The sequence below is a fragment of the Myxine glutinosa genome, chromosome 3 (genome assembly GCF_964187855.1).
Source record: "Myxine glutinosa chromosome 3, kmMyxGlut1.1, whole genome shotgun sequence".
NCBI lineage: Eukaryota > Metazoa > Chordata > Myxini > Myxiniformes > Myxinidae > Myxine > Myxine glutinosa.
In genome coordinates this window covers 214,873,273-214,890,670 of record NC_136263.1, presented here as the reverse complement: position 1 = coordinate 214,890,670, position 17,398 = coordinate 214,873,273, and the positions used below count along the sequence as shown (strand labels likewise).

General features: G+C 45.0%; 1 protein-coding gene across 1 annotated transcript in view; it reads right to left on the bottom strand.

Moving 5' to 3' along the window:
- Positions 1 to 17,398, bottom strand: part of LOC137422874 (ephrin type-A receptor 5) — a 224,919-nt gene that overhangs the window by 132,955 nt on the left and 74,566 nt on the right. The window contains exons 3-4 of the mRNA XM_068109498.2: positions 15,395 to 15,718; positions 13,530 to 13,899 (exon numbers count right to left, since the gene is read on the bottom strand). Of these exons, the coding sequence (XP_067965599.2) occupies positions 13,530 to 13,899; positions 15,395 to 15,718 (694 nt within the window). The remainder of the gene's footprint in view (positions 1 to 13,529; positions 13,900 to 15,394; positions 15,719 to 17,398) is intronic.

The window sequence follows — 17,398 nt, the reverse complement described above, 5'->3', positions numbered from 1 at the left end:
CCATTTAGATGATGTCATTTTTCAAACATGAATTACATTTTTTAAATGTCTTTGTTATCAGTGTATTAAATGGCATTATATATGTAGTCTTAGAAAAATAAATAAATAGAAATTCGACTAAAAATAACTGTGTACGAGTTTTCTGAAAATCGTCATACCACCCTGACGTTCCCTGTATATGTATATATAAGAGAAAAATTCTCCTGATATTGTAGAAAATGGGATGTTTTTTAATTATATATTCAGTTAGTGGGAATTTTGGGCAGTGCTGAATGGAGGTGGTATTTCTGTACAGATTCCAAGTAACTTTGAGGGCATCGTTCATAATTTGCGGGCTGATGTCACATGTACACCAGACCAGGCAAGGATAGCAGATAAACCACTTGCTGAAGGTAATTGTTGATCTGCAACTGATATGTATATTTTTAATAACAATCTAGGAGAATTCATCAGCTTAGAGACCAAATCTTGAACAATGCGGTCTTCACCTGGATTTGAACCTGCAACATTTCCGAGGCGAGTCCATTTTTCTTTTCATGAGGCCACTGCTGTATCATTTGGCATGCAATGAATGGAATTTGATTTGCAATAGCCATACATTTTGAAATGTCCATATTTACAGAATGGTTAAGGAACCTTGAGAAAATGCAATTAAACTCAATCTTGACGTTGAAAAAGCTATAAACTGTCATCCTCACAGGTAGGCCTATTCATCGATGTGTGTGCGCTCTACCTCGGATGGACGTTAAACTGGGATTCCCATCTGCAAGCATTAGTTGGTGCACGTTAAAGACCCCACGGTGACCTTGATGAAGAGGGGGCGAGTTATTACTGGCACCATGAGCAAATTACAAATTCCTGCCCTGACTACTGCTGGGAATGCAATGGCAAACCACCCAGTATGACCCTTGCCAAGAAAGAAACTGCTTCAGCACCATCGACGCCGCTCTGGATAATTGTACATCGCAATCACAATCACAATCACAATCGCATTGAGAATCACAATCACAATCACAATGGGAATCACAATCACAATCGCAATCACAATCAGAATGACAATCGCAATCACAATCGCAATCACACTCACAATCAGAATCAGAATCACAATCACAATCACAATCGCAATGAGAATCACAATCACAATGAGAATCACAATCACAATCACAATGCAAATCACAATCACAATCGCATTCAGAATGACAATTGCAATGACAATCACAATGACAATCGCAATGACAATCGCAATCGCAATCACAATCACAATCGCAATCACAATCACAAATACAATCACACTCACAATCTGAATCGCAATCATAATCACAATCGCAATCACAATCACACTCACAATCTGAATCACAATCATAATCACAATCAGAATCACAATCACAATCGGAATCGGAATCACACTCACAATCACAATCACAATCAGAATCGGAAACAGAATCAGAATCAGAATCAGAATTGCCCTTTATATCTGGGAATTTGTTTGACTCCTTCCACTCATGGCGGCTGACATCCTTCATGCTCGTAAGTTGCATGTTCACGTCACTGCTGCTGTGTTCTCTTCACTCTTCATCTGGCAGCTCATGTCCCTGAATGTACATCTGAGTTTTTGCTTTATGTGCATAAACGGAAGGTACCTTTCGGAGAAACCCACTAAATCCCTTTTCTACACATTTGTACTGACTCCACATCCTGTCACTAGGTACCTTTTTTGGATGCAAGACTTGACAAGGTGCCAACTACATATTAGGTATATGAGGAGGTGTAGGGGTTGGGAGGTTAAAATTTATTTTAAAAATCAGAGTGAGATATGGAAAAAGGGAAGGATATGGGAGAAGATGTCGGGTAGGGAGTTTGGGAGAAGGGTGGAAGGAAGAGACGTCAGGATGAGATAAAATGAATTGGAAGGAAAGGAAATAACCGAGCACACTCCTACCTTCGGATCACAATAACGGAGGGCACTCCTACCTTTGGATCACAATAACGGAGCACACTCCTACCTTCGGATCACAATAACGGAGGGCACTCCTACCTTTGGATCACAATAACGCAGCACACTCCTACCTTCGGATCACAATAACCGACCACACTCCTACCTTCGGATCACAATAACGGAGCACACTCCTACCTTTGGATCACAATAACGGAGCACACTCCTACCTTCGGATCACAATAACGGAGCACACTCCTACCTTCGGATCACAATAACCGAGCACACTCCTACCTTCGGATCACAATAACGGAGCACACTCCTACCTTCGGATCACAATAACGGAGCACACTCCTACCTTCGGATCACAATAACGGAGCACACTCCTACCTTCGGATCACAATAACGGAGCACACTCCTACCTTCGGATCACAATAACGGCGCACACTCCAACCTACGGATCACAACAACGGAGCACACTCCTACCTTCGGATCACAATAACGGAGCACACTCCTACCTTCGGATCACAATAACGGAGCACACTCCTACCTTCGGATCACAATAACGGAGCACACTCCTACCTTCGGATCACAATAACGGAGCACACTCCTACCTTCGGATCACAATAACGGCGCACACTCCAACCTACGGATCACAACAACGGAGCACACTCCTACCTTCGGATCACAATAACGGAGCACACTCCTACCTTCGGATCACAATAACGGAGCACACTCCTACCTTCGGATCACAATAACCAAGCACACTCCTACCTTCGGATCACAATAACGGAGCACACTCCTACCTTCGGATCACAATAACGGAGTACACTCCTACCTTCGGATCACAATAACGGAGCACACTCCTACCTTCGGATCACAATAACGGAGCACACTCCTACCTTCGGATCACAATAACGGAGCACACTCCTACCTTCGGATCACAATAACGGAGTACACTCCTACCTTCGGATCACAACAACGGAGCACACTCCTACCTTCGGATCACAATAACGGAGCACACTCCTACCTTCGGATCACAATAACGGAGCACACTCCTACCTTCGGATCACAACAACGGAGCACACTCCTACCTTCGGATCACAATAACGGCGCACACTCCTACCTTCCGATCACAATAACGGAGGGCACTCCTACCTTTGGATCACAATAACGGAGCACACTCCTACCTTCGGATCACAATAACGGAGCACACTCCTACCTTCGGATCACAATAACGGAGGGCACTCCTACCTTTGGATCACAATAACGGAGCACACTCCTACCTTCGGATCACAATAACGGAGCACACTCCTACCTTCGGATCACAATAACGGCGCACACTCCTACCTTCGGATCACAATAACGGAGGGCACTCCTACCTTTGGATCACAATAACGGAGCACACTCCTACCTTCGGATCACAATAACGGAGCACACTCCTACCTTCGGATCACAATAACGGAGGGCACTCCTACCTTCGGATCACAATAACGGAGCACACTCCTACCTTCGGATCACAACAACGGAGCACACTCCTACCTTCGGATCACAATAACGGAGCACACTCCTACCTTCGGATCACAATAACGGAGGGCACTCCTACCTTTGGATCACAATAACGGAGCACACTCCTACCTTCGGATCACAATAACGGAGCACACTCCTACCTTCGGATCACAATAACGCAGCACACTCCTACCTACGGATCACAATAACGGAGCACACTCCTACCTTCGGATCACAATAACGGAGCACACTCCTACCTTCGGATCACAATAACGGAGCACACTCCTACCTTCGGATCACAATAACGGAGCACACTCCTACCTTTGGATCACAACAACGGAGCACACTCCTACCTTTGGATCACAATAACGGAGCACACTCCTACCTTCGGATCACAATAACGGAGCACACTCCTACCTTCGGATCACAATAACGCAGCACACTCCTACCTACGGATCACAATAACGGAGCACACTCCTACCTTCGGATCACAATAACGGAGCACACTCCTACCTTCGGATCACAATAACGGAGCACACTCCTACCTTCGGATCACAATAACGGAGCACACTCCTACCTTCGGATCACAACAACGGAGCACACTCCTACCTTTGGATCACAATAACGGAGCACACTCCTACCTTCGGATCACAATAACGGAGCACACTCCTACCTTCGGATCACAATAACGGAGCACACTCCTACCTTTGGATCACAATAACGGAGCACACTCCTACCTTCGGATCACAATAACGGAGCACACTCCTACCTTCGGATCACAATAACGGAGCACACTCCTACCTTCGGATCACAATAACGGAGCACACTCGTACCTTTGGATCACAATAACGGAGCACACTCCTACCTACGGATCACAATAACGGAGCACACTCCTACCTTCGGATCACAATAACGGAGGGCACTCCTACCTTTGGATCACAATAACGGAGCACACTCCTACCTTCGGATCACAATAACCGACCACACTCCTACCTTCGGATCACAATAACGGAGCACACTCCTACCTTTGGATCACAATAACCGAGCACACTCCTACCTTCGGATCACAATAACGGAGCACACTCCTACCTTCGGATCACAATAACCGAGCACACCCCTACCTTTGGATCACAATAACGGAGCACACTCCTACCTTCGGATCACAATAACGGAGCACACTCCTACCTTCGGATCACAATAACGGAGCACACTCCTACCTTCGGATCACAATAACGGAGCACACTCCTACCTTCGGATCACAATAACGGAGCACACTCCTACCTTCGGATCACAATAACGGAGCACACTCCTACCTTCGGATCACAATAACGGAGCACACTCCTACCTTCGGATCACAATAACGGAGCACACTCCTACCTTCGGATCACAATAACGGAGGGCACTCCAACCTACGGATCACAACAACGGAGCACACTCCTACCTTTGGATCACAATAACGGAGCACACTCCTACCTTTGGATCACAACAACGGAGCACACTCCTACCTTTGGATCACAATAACGGAGCACACTCCTACCTTCGGATCACAATAACGGAGCACACTCCTACCTACGGATCACAACAACAGAGCACACTCCTACCTTTGGATCACAATAACGGAGCACACTCCTACCTTAGGATCACAATAACGGAGCGCACTCCTACCTTCGGATCACAATAACGGCGCGCACTCCTACCTTCGGATCACAATAACGCAGCACACTCCTACCTTCGGATCACAATAACGGAGCACACTCCTACCTTCGGATCACAATAACGGAGCACACTCCTACCTTCGGATCACAATAACGGAGGGCACTCCAACCTACGGATCACAACAACGGAGCACACTCCTACCTTTGGATCACAATAACGGAGCACACTCCTACCTTTGGATCACAACAACGGAGCACACTCCTACCTTTGGATCACAATAACGGAGCACACTCCTACCTTCGGATCACAATAACGGAGCACACTCCTACCTACGGATCACAACAACAGAGCACACTCCTACCTTTGGATCACAATAACGGAGCACACTCCTACGTACGGATCACAACAACGGAGCGCACTCCTACCTTCGGATCACAATAACGGCGCGCACTCCTACCTTCGGATCACAATAACGCAGCACACTCCTACCTACGGATCACAACAACGGAGCGCACTCCTACCTTCGGATCACAATAACGCAGCACACTCCTACCTTCGGATCACAATAACGGCGCGCACTCCTACCTTCGGATCACAATAACGCAGCACACTCCTACCTACGGATCACAACAACGGAGCGCACTCCTACCTTCGGATCACAATAACGCAGCACACTCCTACCTTCGGATCACAATAACGGCGCACACTCCAACCTACGGATCACAACAACGGAGCACACTCCTACCTTCGGATCACAATAACGGAGCACACTCCTACCTTTGGATCACAATAACGGAGCACACTCCTACCTTCGGATCACAATAACGGAGCACACTCCTACCTTCGGATCACAATAACGGAGCACACTCCTACCTTTGGATCATAATAACGGAGCACACTCCTACCTACGGATCACAACAACGGAGCACACTCCTACCTTTGGATCACAATAACGGAGCACACTCCTACCTTTGGATCATAATAACGGAGCACACTCCTACCTTTGGATCACAATAACGGAGCACACTCCTACCTACGGATCACAACAACGGAGCACACTCCTACCTTTGGATCATAATAACGGAGCACACTTCTACCTACGGATCACAATAACGGAGCACACTTCTACCTTTGGATCACAATAACCGAGCACACCCCTACGTTTGGATCACAATAACGGAGCACACTCCTACCTACGGATCACAACAACGGAGCACACTCCTACCTTTGGATCATAATAACGGAGCACACTTCTACCTACGGATCACAATAACGGAGCACACTTCTACCTTTGGATCACAATAACCGAGCACACCCCTACCTTTGGATCACAATAACGGAGCACACTCCTACCTTTGGATCACAATAACGGAGCGCACTCATACCTACAGACTTGAATAGATCAGTCATGTTTATAATTGTTAGTCTTTCTAAACTGCTCTATTATCTTTACTTGAACTGCATTCTTGACAAACTGTTAACATGTCAAACACCTTGTTACTTGCAAAATCGAAGATTTTTCAATTTTATTGGTCGATTGCGTTTGTGGTTCTGTCTGTCTGTTTGTCTGTCTGTTTGTCACCGGCCTACAGGTCACAATTCAAAACCGATCGTCAAGAAACTTCACCAAGCTGTATAGGTCGTCCCAATTGAGAAGCCTATTGATTTTGAGCTCATAGGTCAAAGGTCATCTGGAAGTCAAATTTCTAAAATCGCCATTTTAAATCCGATTGACTTGAAAATTGAATAACATTTGTATATTGAGTCACTAAATTGGGAAATGAAGTGTTTTTGAGGTCAAAAGGTCAAAGGTCAACTCAAGGTCAAATTTTAAAAATCACCAATTTTAATCTGAAAAGCCGTAAATTTTCAACCGATTGACTTGAAAATTGAACAGCATCTGCATATCGAGTCAGTAATTGGGAAACATACTATTTTTGTGGTCAAAATGTCAAAGGTCAACTCAAGGTCAAACTTCCACAATCATCATTTTACATCTGAAAAACCGTCAATTTTTATCCAATTTACCTGAAAATTGAACATTTGCATACTGCCTCACTAAATAGGAAAACCAACCTTTTTGAGGTGAAAAGGTCAAAGGTCAACTCGAGGTCAAACTTCCGAAATCATTAATTTTCATCTGAAAACCCATCAATTTTCATCCGATTGACTTGAAAATAGAACAGCATTTGTGTATTGCCTCACTGAATTGGGAAACCAACTATTTTTGAGGTCAAAGGTCAACTCAAGGTCAAACTTCTAAAATCATCATTTTTCATCTGAAAAATCGTCACTTTTCATCCTGTTGACCCGAGCTTTGATCAAGATTGTAAATTTTAATCTTCATGAAATGGACAATTTGCTGTATCAATGGAAACTTTTGGGGGGGGGGGGCGGATTTTGCAAATATCGTGCTCCACATGACGCCTTCTTGTTTGAATATTTGTTTATTATATTTACCGCCGCTACCAAAGGTGGATTAGGATTATGTTGTCATCCCTGTCTGTTTGTCTGTGAGAAGGATATCTCAAAATCTTATGGACAGATTCAGACGAAATTTAGTCGACAGGTTGGGTGTGTGACACGGATTGCAGGTTCGGTAGGTTTGTGTGTGACACAGACTGCAGGTTGGGTGTGTGACATGGATTGCAGGTTCGGTGGGTGTGTGTGTGTGTGTGTGTGACACGGACTGCAGGTTCGGTAGGTTTGTGTGTGACACGGACTGCAGGTTTGGTAGGTTTGTGTGTGACATGGACTGCAGGTTGGGTGTGTGACACGGATTGCAGGTTCGGTGTGTGTGTGTGTGTGTGTGACACGGACTGCAGGTTCGGTAGGTTTGTGTGTGACACGGACTGCAGGTTCGGTAGGTTTGTGTGTGACACGGACTGCAGGTTGGGTGTGTGACATGGATTGCAGGTTCGGTGGGTGTGTGTGTGTGTGTGTGTGTGTGACACGGACTGCAGGTTGGGTGTGTGACATGGACTGCAGGTTGGGTGTGTGACACGGATTGCAGGTTCGGTGTGTGTGTGTGTGTGTGTGTGTGTGTGTGTGTGTGTGTGTGTGTGTGTGTGTGTGTGTGTGTGTGACACGGAGATTAGGCAGAGAGGTGAGAGGTCATGAGGTGCAAGATCAGAATAGAGCCAGTAGAGAAACCTGCAAGGATACCAAACTACCGACGTTGAACAAGAAACAGACATCGAGTGAAACAGACGAGGCGAGTTGACAGTGACAAAAAGAGCTACAGATTCCATGGCATCAAGGGGAGCAAATTGAGAAGCAATGGCACCAGTCAACAGTGCGGTTCAATAATCCAATACACTCGTGATGAATGCTTTGTACGCCATTATAAGCTAAGGATGCCAGAGGAAGGACTTGGCTCCGCAGATACTTCTGAGGTGCTGGCCGGAAGGCAGCTTGGAGATAGCGTCCGCCTAGGGCAGTTTGTATCCGACAGTGAGGCCCAAAAGCTCACGACACTGTACTTCTCCCAGAATACAGATATAAATGGGGGATTTCACTGATGGTTTCTATGGAGTGGAAAAGTGAGAATATGGCTCTTTATTGTACTAAAATCAATCTTACAGGTAGATGACAGGTTGCATATTAGCCTGCGCACACGGAGCGAGAAGCGGGGTTAAGCAATTGGTTTGTGTCTGTCTGTCTGACCTTCTGTCCACAAATGTCAGTTTTTTGATCGATGAACAAATTGAAATTAAATTGGATGTTATATTTGAACACAAATCGGAAAACAAACCTGCCGTTTTACTGTACCTGGGCTCTGGATTTACCCGATTGTAAATGCGCAGGTAGAGGAGTGAGATAAAAAAAATTCTCTGTCTGTCTGCATGGCAGTCAGACAAAATTGGAAATCGTTGCAACCAGAAACTTAATGTTTTTTAGGATGTTATAAAAGAAACAAACAACAGGCACAAATAACTAAAATAAGGTGTTAAATAGGGTGGTGTAATAGACACTGTGTCAACGGCAGTAAAACGGCAGTAAAACGGCAGTAAAACGCAGAATTTATTTATTTATATGACGTTGACAATCGTTATTTTATTTAAATTAAATTATATAATTAAACAATGTAGAACACAAATCTCCTTCTTGTCACTAAAAATCCTAAAGATTATCACTACTTCGACATGTTAAATAAGGCGGTGTATAAGGGCATTGTGTAAGACTGCTTCAATAGCGCTAAACTTCTGGAATTATTTTTAAAGGAACTTTAAAATCATAATTTTATTTCAATTAAAGTATACACTTGAACACCGAGCAGGTTAACGTGTTTTGTTTGTATACATATTCGAGGTTTGTGTAAGAGCACTGAAGGATTGGGGCGGGTTAGGGCGGGGTGGGGGTTTAACGAGGGTAGAAAATATTGTGGTTTTTTATTTGGGACAATCTGAGATGATGGTGAAGAGCTGTCCTAAAGAATCTGGAAGGAAGAATGAGAATTGGAAGTTCATTAAAGAGAATGTGGAAGTTCATTCCACAGATTGGGAAAAAAGGAATGAATGAGTGGAGATGATCAGTGATCCTGGAACTCTCTAATTTTATACAGATTTGCAGAGAGGGTTGATGCCTCAACCTGCCTGGAAGAGGGGGGTCTGCAAAATTTGCTGAGCAGAGGAGTATCCTGCATAACAATCCTACAAAAACTGGAGTTATCTGCAAAGTGATATAATGGATTTGCCAGTCCCAGTAAGATGTATCATTGACACACGGTATATAAAAGCAGGATTAGTTTCATAATGCAACCTGGAGGGACAATGGCCTCCAGAGGTATGCCATCGGATAGCATTTTGTCCAAAGGAACCCACTGCTTGAGAGCACACAGGAAATCTGTTCGTGAGTTTAGGACGGAACCCAAGACACCATTTGACGACAATTTATAAATGTGAGAGGGGTGCAAGAGAATTAAATGCATTTCAGATGTCCAGTGAGATAGTCTTGACGTGTTGTTTGAGATTGAGGATGTACCTGGTACATCCATTGCTGACACAGAAGAAGTAGCATGTTGAAGGTGGAATGACCTGAGCTGCTGAGCAGAAGCCAAATTGATGGATGAAAATCAGGTTTTTTTGTATACAAATCAGAGGCTTGTGGAAGAAGTGGAACACAACGTAGAACAGGACGGAACACAGTAGAAAGTGGGGAAATGCACCACGAGCTGGGTAGAGGGACTCGGTGGAGGGACACTTGGAGGAGGAATGGGTGAGCGGTAAGGAGAAGGCTACAAGGTGTAATAAGCTGGATACCAACTCAAACACAGCAAGAACGGAGTGAATGAAGAGGAAGGGAAAACCGTGGATGAAACAGAAATGGAGCAAAAAATGGAAAGGTGTGTCTAGGCCCTAGGGAGAGGGGAGAAAACACAATAACAGCGAAGGGTTGGGTTTACAGGGGGGAAATGAGGGTCAAAAAATCAAGAGTATGGATGAGGAATGATTAAGGAGGAGTTGGACAGCCATCTTGAAGCCCTGGAGGGAAGAAAGCTATTTAACAGGTTGAGGACCTTTCTCCCACAGGTGAGGTAAAAGAGGGGAAAAGTGTGGAGATGAGCAGTGAGGCTTGATTTTGGTCGTTTTGCCAGAATTTGTTAATACTGGCAGACAGTGTGCAGACAGTGTGCAGCCTGTAGAAACATGAGGAAGGGGAAGGCACAGCTAGGCTAGGGGGTGCACACCCACAAAGGAAGTGGCGGAACAAAGAGAGACCCCAAAGTTGTCTTCAATGCTGGAGTAACATGCCCAAAGACTCAGATTCATTGCGGGGGGGGGATTGCAATTATATTGAGGGCCTTAGTCTCCATGGTATCCAGCTGTGAAAGTTGTAAGGGACATCAGTCCAAATGGAGACAGCAGTACTCCATGGAGCAACAGATGAAGACCTTGTACATTGTTAGAATTTGAGATCTGCCAAGGAAAGACTGGAGGATGCCCAGTTGGGGCCAGCTTTGGAGGCCAACTTTGATATGTGCTTCACCGATGAGAGATTGTGACTGATGGTGAGGCCCAAAAGTTTGAGCGACTGAACTTCTTCAAAAGACTTATATCGGGAAAAATGAGTCTTGTTGGAGAAAGAAAATGATGTCTTAATATCTCCTGGAGTTGCCAATGTCTTTATTTTGCTTGTTAATTGGAAGGCTGACTGATGTACAGTATGATTATAAGGGTCAGTTTGGGATGATTTATGAGAATCAAGTCATAATGCTGGTGATTTCTCATGATTGGGGCCCTTCAGAAAAATGACCTGCAAATAGTAGAGGTTTGAGTAGACCAGGTATGTTGAACCATTTCTAATTATAAGGGTATTGATGCCATCAGGACAGGTAGCAGTGGAGGTGCCAAAGAGGCTTGGAATATATCTTCCCTGGCAGGATGGAGGGTTGCTTGCTATCGGTTGCTTTCAGCGAGGTGGTGTATTGTGGGTACAGGAAGAGGGGGGTGAGGAACCTTGGCCTTTTCTTTAAAAAGAGAGTTAAGACATCCAGCCTTGGCAGACTTCCTAGAAAATACAAAGAGGCGATTCTGTGATCTGCCTTTGACAGATACCTCGAGCCGGATTCACCAGGGCGAAGCAGTGCCAGGCACGGACTTGTTATGAACCAATTATATATTCCTGTTGGTGTCCATCACCAGACACCAACTCGACAACGTCTGCCAAGCAGATTATTTTCGCGACATTAATGAGTTTGCTTTGTATGTTAAGAGCGATTGTTTAAAACAGACTCACAATTATTTTGGCGAAAAGAAACATTAGGCAGTTGAGTGCTCATGGAATAAAGAAAAAAGATGGAAATTCCATGTTGGAAGGCAAATTATTCGGTGCGATGTTTTATCAATCGTCACGGGCCATAATTGAATGATATTTGTGCCAGGCTTTTTTTCCTAAAGCTGCATCCTGAAAGAACCTTTTCACTTAGAAGACCAGTTTCTAATGATGCGGTGAGGCCTGCGAGGTGTCGGCAGCTAAATTGCATGGCAGGAGACATCGGGCAAGTAGTCATTACAAGCCGTTACCAGCACTTACACATTTTTTCCAGAACTGGTGACAGCCATGAAATACGGATTTTGCAAATCCATTGTTTCACACTTGCATCTGCACTTCCAATTTTGGAACACTGAGCGAGACAACTCGAAAATAGGCACGGCGTGTGCTTTGCCTCATCAGGAAATAGGAGCAGTTGCTTTTCAAGGACAATTAGCCCTCGTCAATGTCGCAATGCTGGGACCTTGTCTCGGACATTTTTGAAAAGTTATCAAATCAGGCCTTCTCGAGTACACTTTGTGACAAAATCCGAAAAACGCTCAGATGTTTGAGATCAAATGGCCATATCTAGTTGTTTATTTTGTTGATATATTTATGAAGTGGCCAAAGGACCATCGAGGAGCTTGTACGTATAACCCCTATTGGATGAAGATATTAGAAGATGTTTCTTTTCACATGGATTACGATTGGAGTAAACTGCGGAAAGTGCAGAGTCTGAGCATCATGAGCGTTTTGCCACGGAGATAAAACGAAAACTGAGGAAACAAAAGTTCAGCGTTGAGCTATTTTAACAGAGCAGAGATGGCTCCCTTGATCTCGTCTGTTTACGGATACCTTCATCTCTTCTATCTGCAGTCATTTGGAAGTCGTACATTATTCTGAATATGTTTGATCATCACCACCTTTGATCAGGAATGCATACCTACTCTGATGATGATTTCAAGGAATATAGAAACTAGTATAGAAAGCTCTTGTGGAACAAGTTTGTAGTTTAAGGTTATCTATCTATATATATAAAAGAAAGTTTTTGTTTGTTTGTTTGTTTGTCTGCATGCGCTAATCTCCTGAACGGTGAAAGATAACAGGAAACCTCTAAAACAAAAAATGTTGGGACGGGCCCCGGGAAGGTTATAGGCTCGGTGGTGAGGCCGGTCGAGGCCACCTCGGCCGGGCCGGGCCCATTTCGCAATTAAAAGCTGAGCTGAATTATAGTAGTCAATCTTCTACGGCCGTGAGTAAAAGCTGAATTATAGTAGTAAATTCATTCAAAAAGAACTGAAAATGTCGGGACAGGCCCCAGGAATGTTATAGGCTAGGTGGCGAGGCTGGTCGAGGCCGCTTCGGCCGGGCTGAGCCAATTTCACAATTAAAAGCTGAGCTGAATTATAGCAGTCAATCTTCTACGGCCACGAGTAAAAGCTGAATTATAGTAGTCAATCTTCTACGGCCGCGAGTAAAAGCTGAATTATAGTTGTAAATTCATTCAAAAAGAACCCGGGCAACGCCGGGTGCTTTCAGCTCGTAACTTATAAGTGTTTTCACATAATAATTTATTTGACGGTTTGTCTGATACCCAAACATCATGATATAAATGATATTTTAGCACACCGATGAAAAATCCTGATTAACCTTCGTCCCAATGCACCCCTTCACTCACCACGGCATTCCCCTCCAATGTCCTCGTAGCCAGCGGCACAGACACACTTCCCAATAGGCACAAGCCACTCTCCGTCGGCACTGCAGTACATGCGGGGCCCACCGGGTGGTTCGGGACCCTCTGGCTGCGAGTGTGGAGCGCACATCCCTGGAACGCCGACCAGGGCCGAGGCGTTTGGGCCCGATGGCGTCTCGGGGAACCTGGCAAGGCCACGGGCTTCTGCTGGGCAGCGCTTGTAAAATACACGTACAGCAACCAGCGCAACACACGCACCCACATCCTGGAATGCCAAATAAAGGCCTGGATGGCTGAGGCCTGCAACATCACGCACTTCCGTGTTCAGCTTTAAGACCCGGTCACCCACATCAACCTACGGGTGAAGGGGGTGGTCGGAGGGGAAGGAGAGACAGAGAGACACAGAGAGACACAGAGAGACACAGACAGAGACAGAGACAGAGAGAGAGAGAGAGAGAGAGAGAGAGAGAGAGAGAGAGAGAGAGAGAAAGAGAGAGAGAGAGAGAGAGAAAGAGAGAGAGAGAGAGAGAGAGAGAGAGAGAGAGAGAGAGAGAGAAAGAGAAAGAAAGACAGCAAGGGAGAGAAAGACAAAGACAGACAGAGACAGAGACAGGGATTGGGAACTTTATTTCAACAGTGCCATGTCACATTGGATTGTTCATCAAATGACACATTTTGAGTTGCAGTTCCTTGAGTGATGCTTAATGCAAATATGGGAGATTATATTTGATGATTAAAAAGTAATATGTGGATTTACTTAGCACAAAGTTCATCATTGCAAATTTATTTAAAATCAACTGGTGTACCATTTTCTGTAAGAGGAAACTTTGAAATATAACTGGGACAAGTCAGGATAGGTGAGGGCCTATTGTTGAATAATATATCAAGGTAAGTTTTCTTCCTGTACTCAATGTGCTGTGGATGTCACAGATCAATGGAATTTAAAATTAATGAACTTTGTGGTTCTTGTACATGCAGCTATATTATTCTTCCTCTTCATTTATCCTGGAGAGGTGGTACAGGGGAGCAGAGAGGTAATATGGCCACCTTTCAGCCGTCTCGTCTGCCTTTGATTCTCCATCCATTTATAACTGACCACCTGTCCTGATGCTTCACAAGCAAGGTTCTGCATCCTGGAGTGGATCCCTTTTGGAGGAGACATTAAGCTGGTCGATGCATGCTTCAGCACCTGAGACAAGTATGAACTTCTTGCATCAATCCACATGGGGCACTGCATCAGCATGTGGTACCCTCCAAAAAACATTCAAACCAAATGTCAGATGCTGTTTACCCTGCACAAGCAATTATTGATTATTCTTCTGATGCCAACTGATATATCCTGTACAGTGAGTGTGGTGATACTTTCAAAACAATTATAAATAAACCTAGAGTTTAACAAAAAGACATAAAAGCAACACACACACACACACACACACACACTAAGTATTTCACCTGCTGGTTGCATCATTACTGTGGCACACCTGCAATGCTAGTAAAGACTGCTCCTGACCACTAGGGACGGATGGTTTTGAGCGATAGCTCACCTACTCTTCGCGAAGGACACCGTGTGATCTTTAACGTCCACCGCCTAATTCGGAGAGACACACATGGATGAATGACCCAGTCTGTGACACACCTGGATGACGGTTTATAGCCGGGCCGGGATTTCAAACCCAGGCTAGACAGGTTAGAGGTGAGTGTGCTACAAGATCGGGCATTGACCAATGACAGGTATGAATCAATGAATACATGGAATGCACATATGAAGTATTTTATTCTACCTGGTCTACAGCACAGTAGGATGATGTTATTGAAATATTTTGGAAGTTAGAGACCGGATATGTCCATACCTGTGTGAAGCTTTCATCAGCAGCAACAGTGTCGATCTTGTGGAAACGGGGCTCGTTTGGCGATGGGAGTGGAACGGCGTCGTCCTCGGGTCCGTCAGCATTCACATAGTACAGGTTGAAGGTTTCCTTGCAGGTGCCTGGCGTCCCAGGTATGCTGGCGCAATCTCGGAGCGTGAACTTGAGTTCAACAAGGAGACGACGGGCAGAGCCGCGTTCGATGTAGCCGGACAAGAGCCAATTATTTTGTGCTGGAGCGAGGACGTTGCACACCTGGAATGTGCGGATTGGCCGGTTGTGGTCATCGATTTCGCTGATCTCCTCCCACTGTGGTCACAAAGGTAAATGGGAGTCATCAGTTGAAACAAAAATGGCTGAACAGTCAGAGATGACGTCATAACCTAAATTAAATATTCAAATAGAAATAACGGAACAGGTGGAGGGAATACAACAACAACAAGGTAAAGCAGTAAACCAGCAGACTGATGCAGGGTCTGGGACACAGGTGATTCGAGCCCGGACAAATCATACCAAAGACTTCAAAAATGATACATAGTACTTCCTTGTTTGATCCTCAGAATTAACGAGATAGATCCTCGACAAAGTATAATGGTGCTGGGTAGAACGCATACATGCGAGACCATGAACAGTACACCTTTTGTATCGCACCGATAGGGATCGGCCTCATCTGGATCTGATTTTTTACCTAATAAATTTTTTTACCTACTTTTTACCCAATGGTGAAAAATCACTGAGAAAATTGAAAAGGTCCAGTATCCGGATCAGGATCTTCACTAAAACAAGCGTTACCCCTCGGTCCCCCGTCGGTGAAGTGATGTGAGTTGACAAAGTGGAAGACGCAAGGCGGCCATATTGGATTTTGACGTTGCGCCCCAATTTTCAATAGCGTTCTTCCTTATGCGTAGATACACCCACACACCAGATTAGAAGTTGGTACTTCGCTTATTTTTCAAGATATTTCGCTCACAAGGTTCAGACATATATACTCAGAGGCAAAAGTTATTGTGACATGGAATTTTTTCATTGGTAATCTTGTGAATGAATTTTTGGATTTGAACCAGAGAAAGAGTTTGTTAAAATGGTCGAAGAAACGCAACCAAGCAGTTGTTGTTCGAATTGCACGAAATTTGCAAGGAGCATGACATATTCGAGAAAAATGGCCAGCAATGTTCACTTCAAAAGGCCAGACAACCAGACGCTTATCATTTCCACTCAATGCAGTCTTAAGAAGTGCAGAAGTCAGAAAAACACCTCTATTCATCGTTCTGGAACAAGTTCGACATGCCACGCCTCGGGGAAAATGACTGATGGAGAGCTATAGGTATTCTTCAGTCTGGTACCTCGCAGCGTGACGTTGCTCGTCGATTCAACGTCCATAGAAACACCATTTGGCACTTATGGCGACGTTTTCAGCAAAACAATCAAGTTATAGACCGTCCCTGTAGTGGTCGCCCACCAGTAATGACCCCACGTCAAGACTGATGGATTCGAACCACGCACCTCCGATACAGGTTCCAGCCAGTAACCCTTACAGCCCGTACCATACCTGGCAACAGAGGTGCATCTGCGAGAACAGTTCGACGACGTCCACGCGTCTACGGCATCCTTGCAAGACGCCCAGCCCGACGGCCAATTCTAACGCCAGAACATCGACGTCGATGTCTCCAGTGGAGCAGACCACACGTTGCTCGAGTTGTACAGCTGTATCTTAATCAGAACAATGTTAATGTGTTACCCTGGCCCGCAAGATCCCTGATTTGTCACCCATTGAACACGTCTGGGATGAAATGGAGCGACGTTTACGACGTCATCCGAATCCTCCAACAACGCTGCAGGAACTCCGCCAAATCCTTTCTCGGATATGGAATGATCTTCCCCAGGACTTTCATCGACGTTTAGTGGCCTCAATGAGGCGAAGGTGCCAGGGCTGCATCAATGCACAAGGTGGACACACTCGCTACTGACCATGTGAACTTGCTTGTGAAC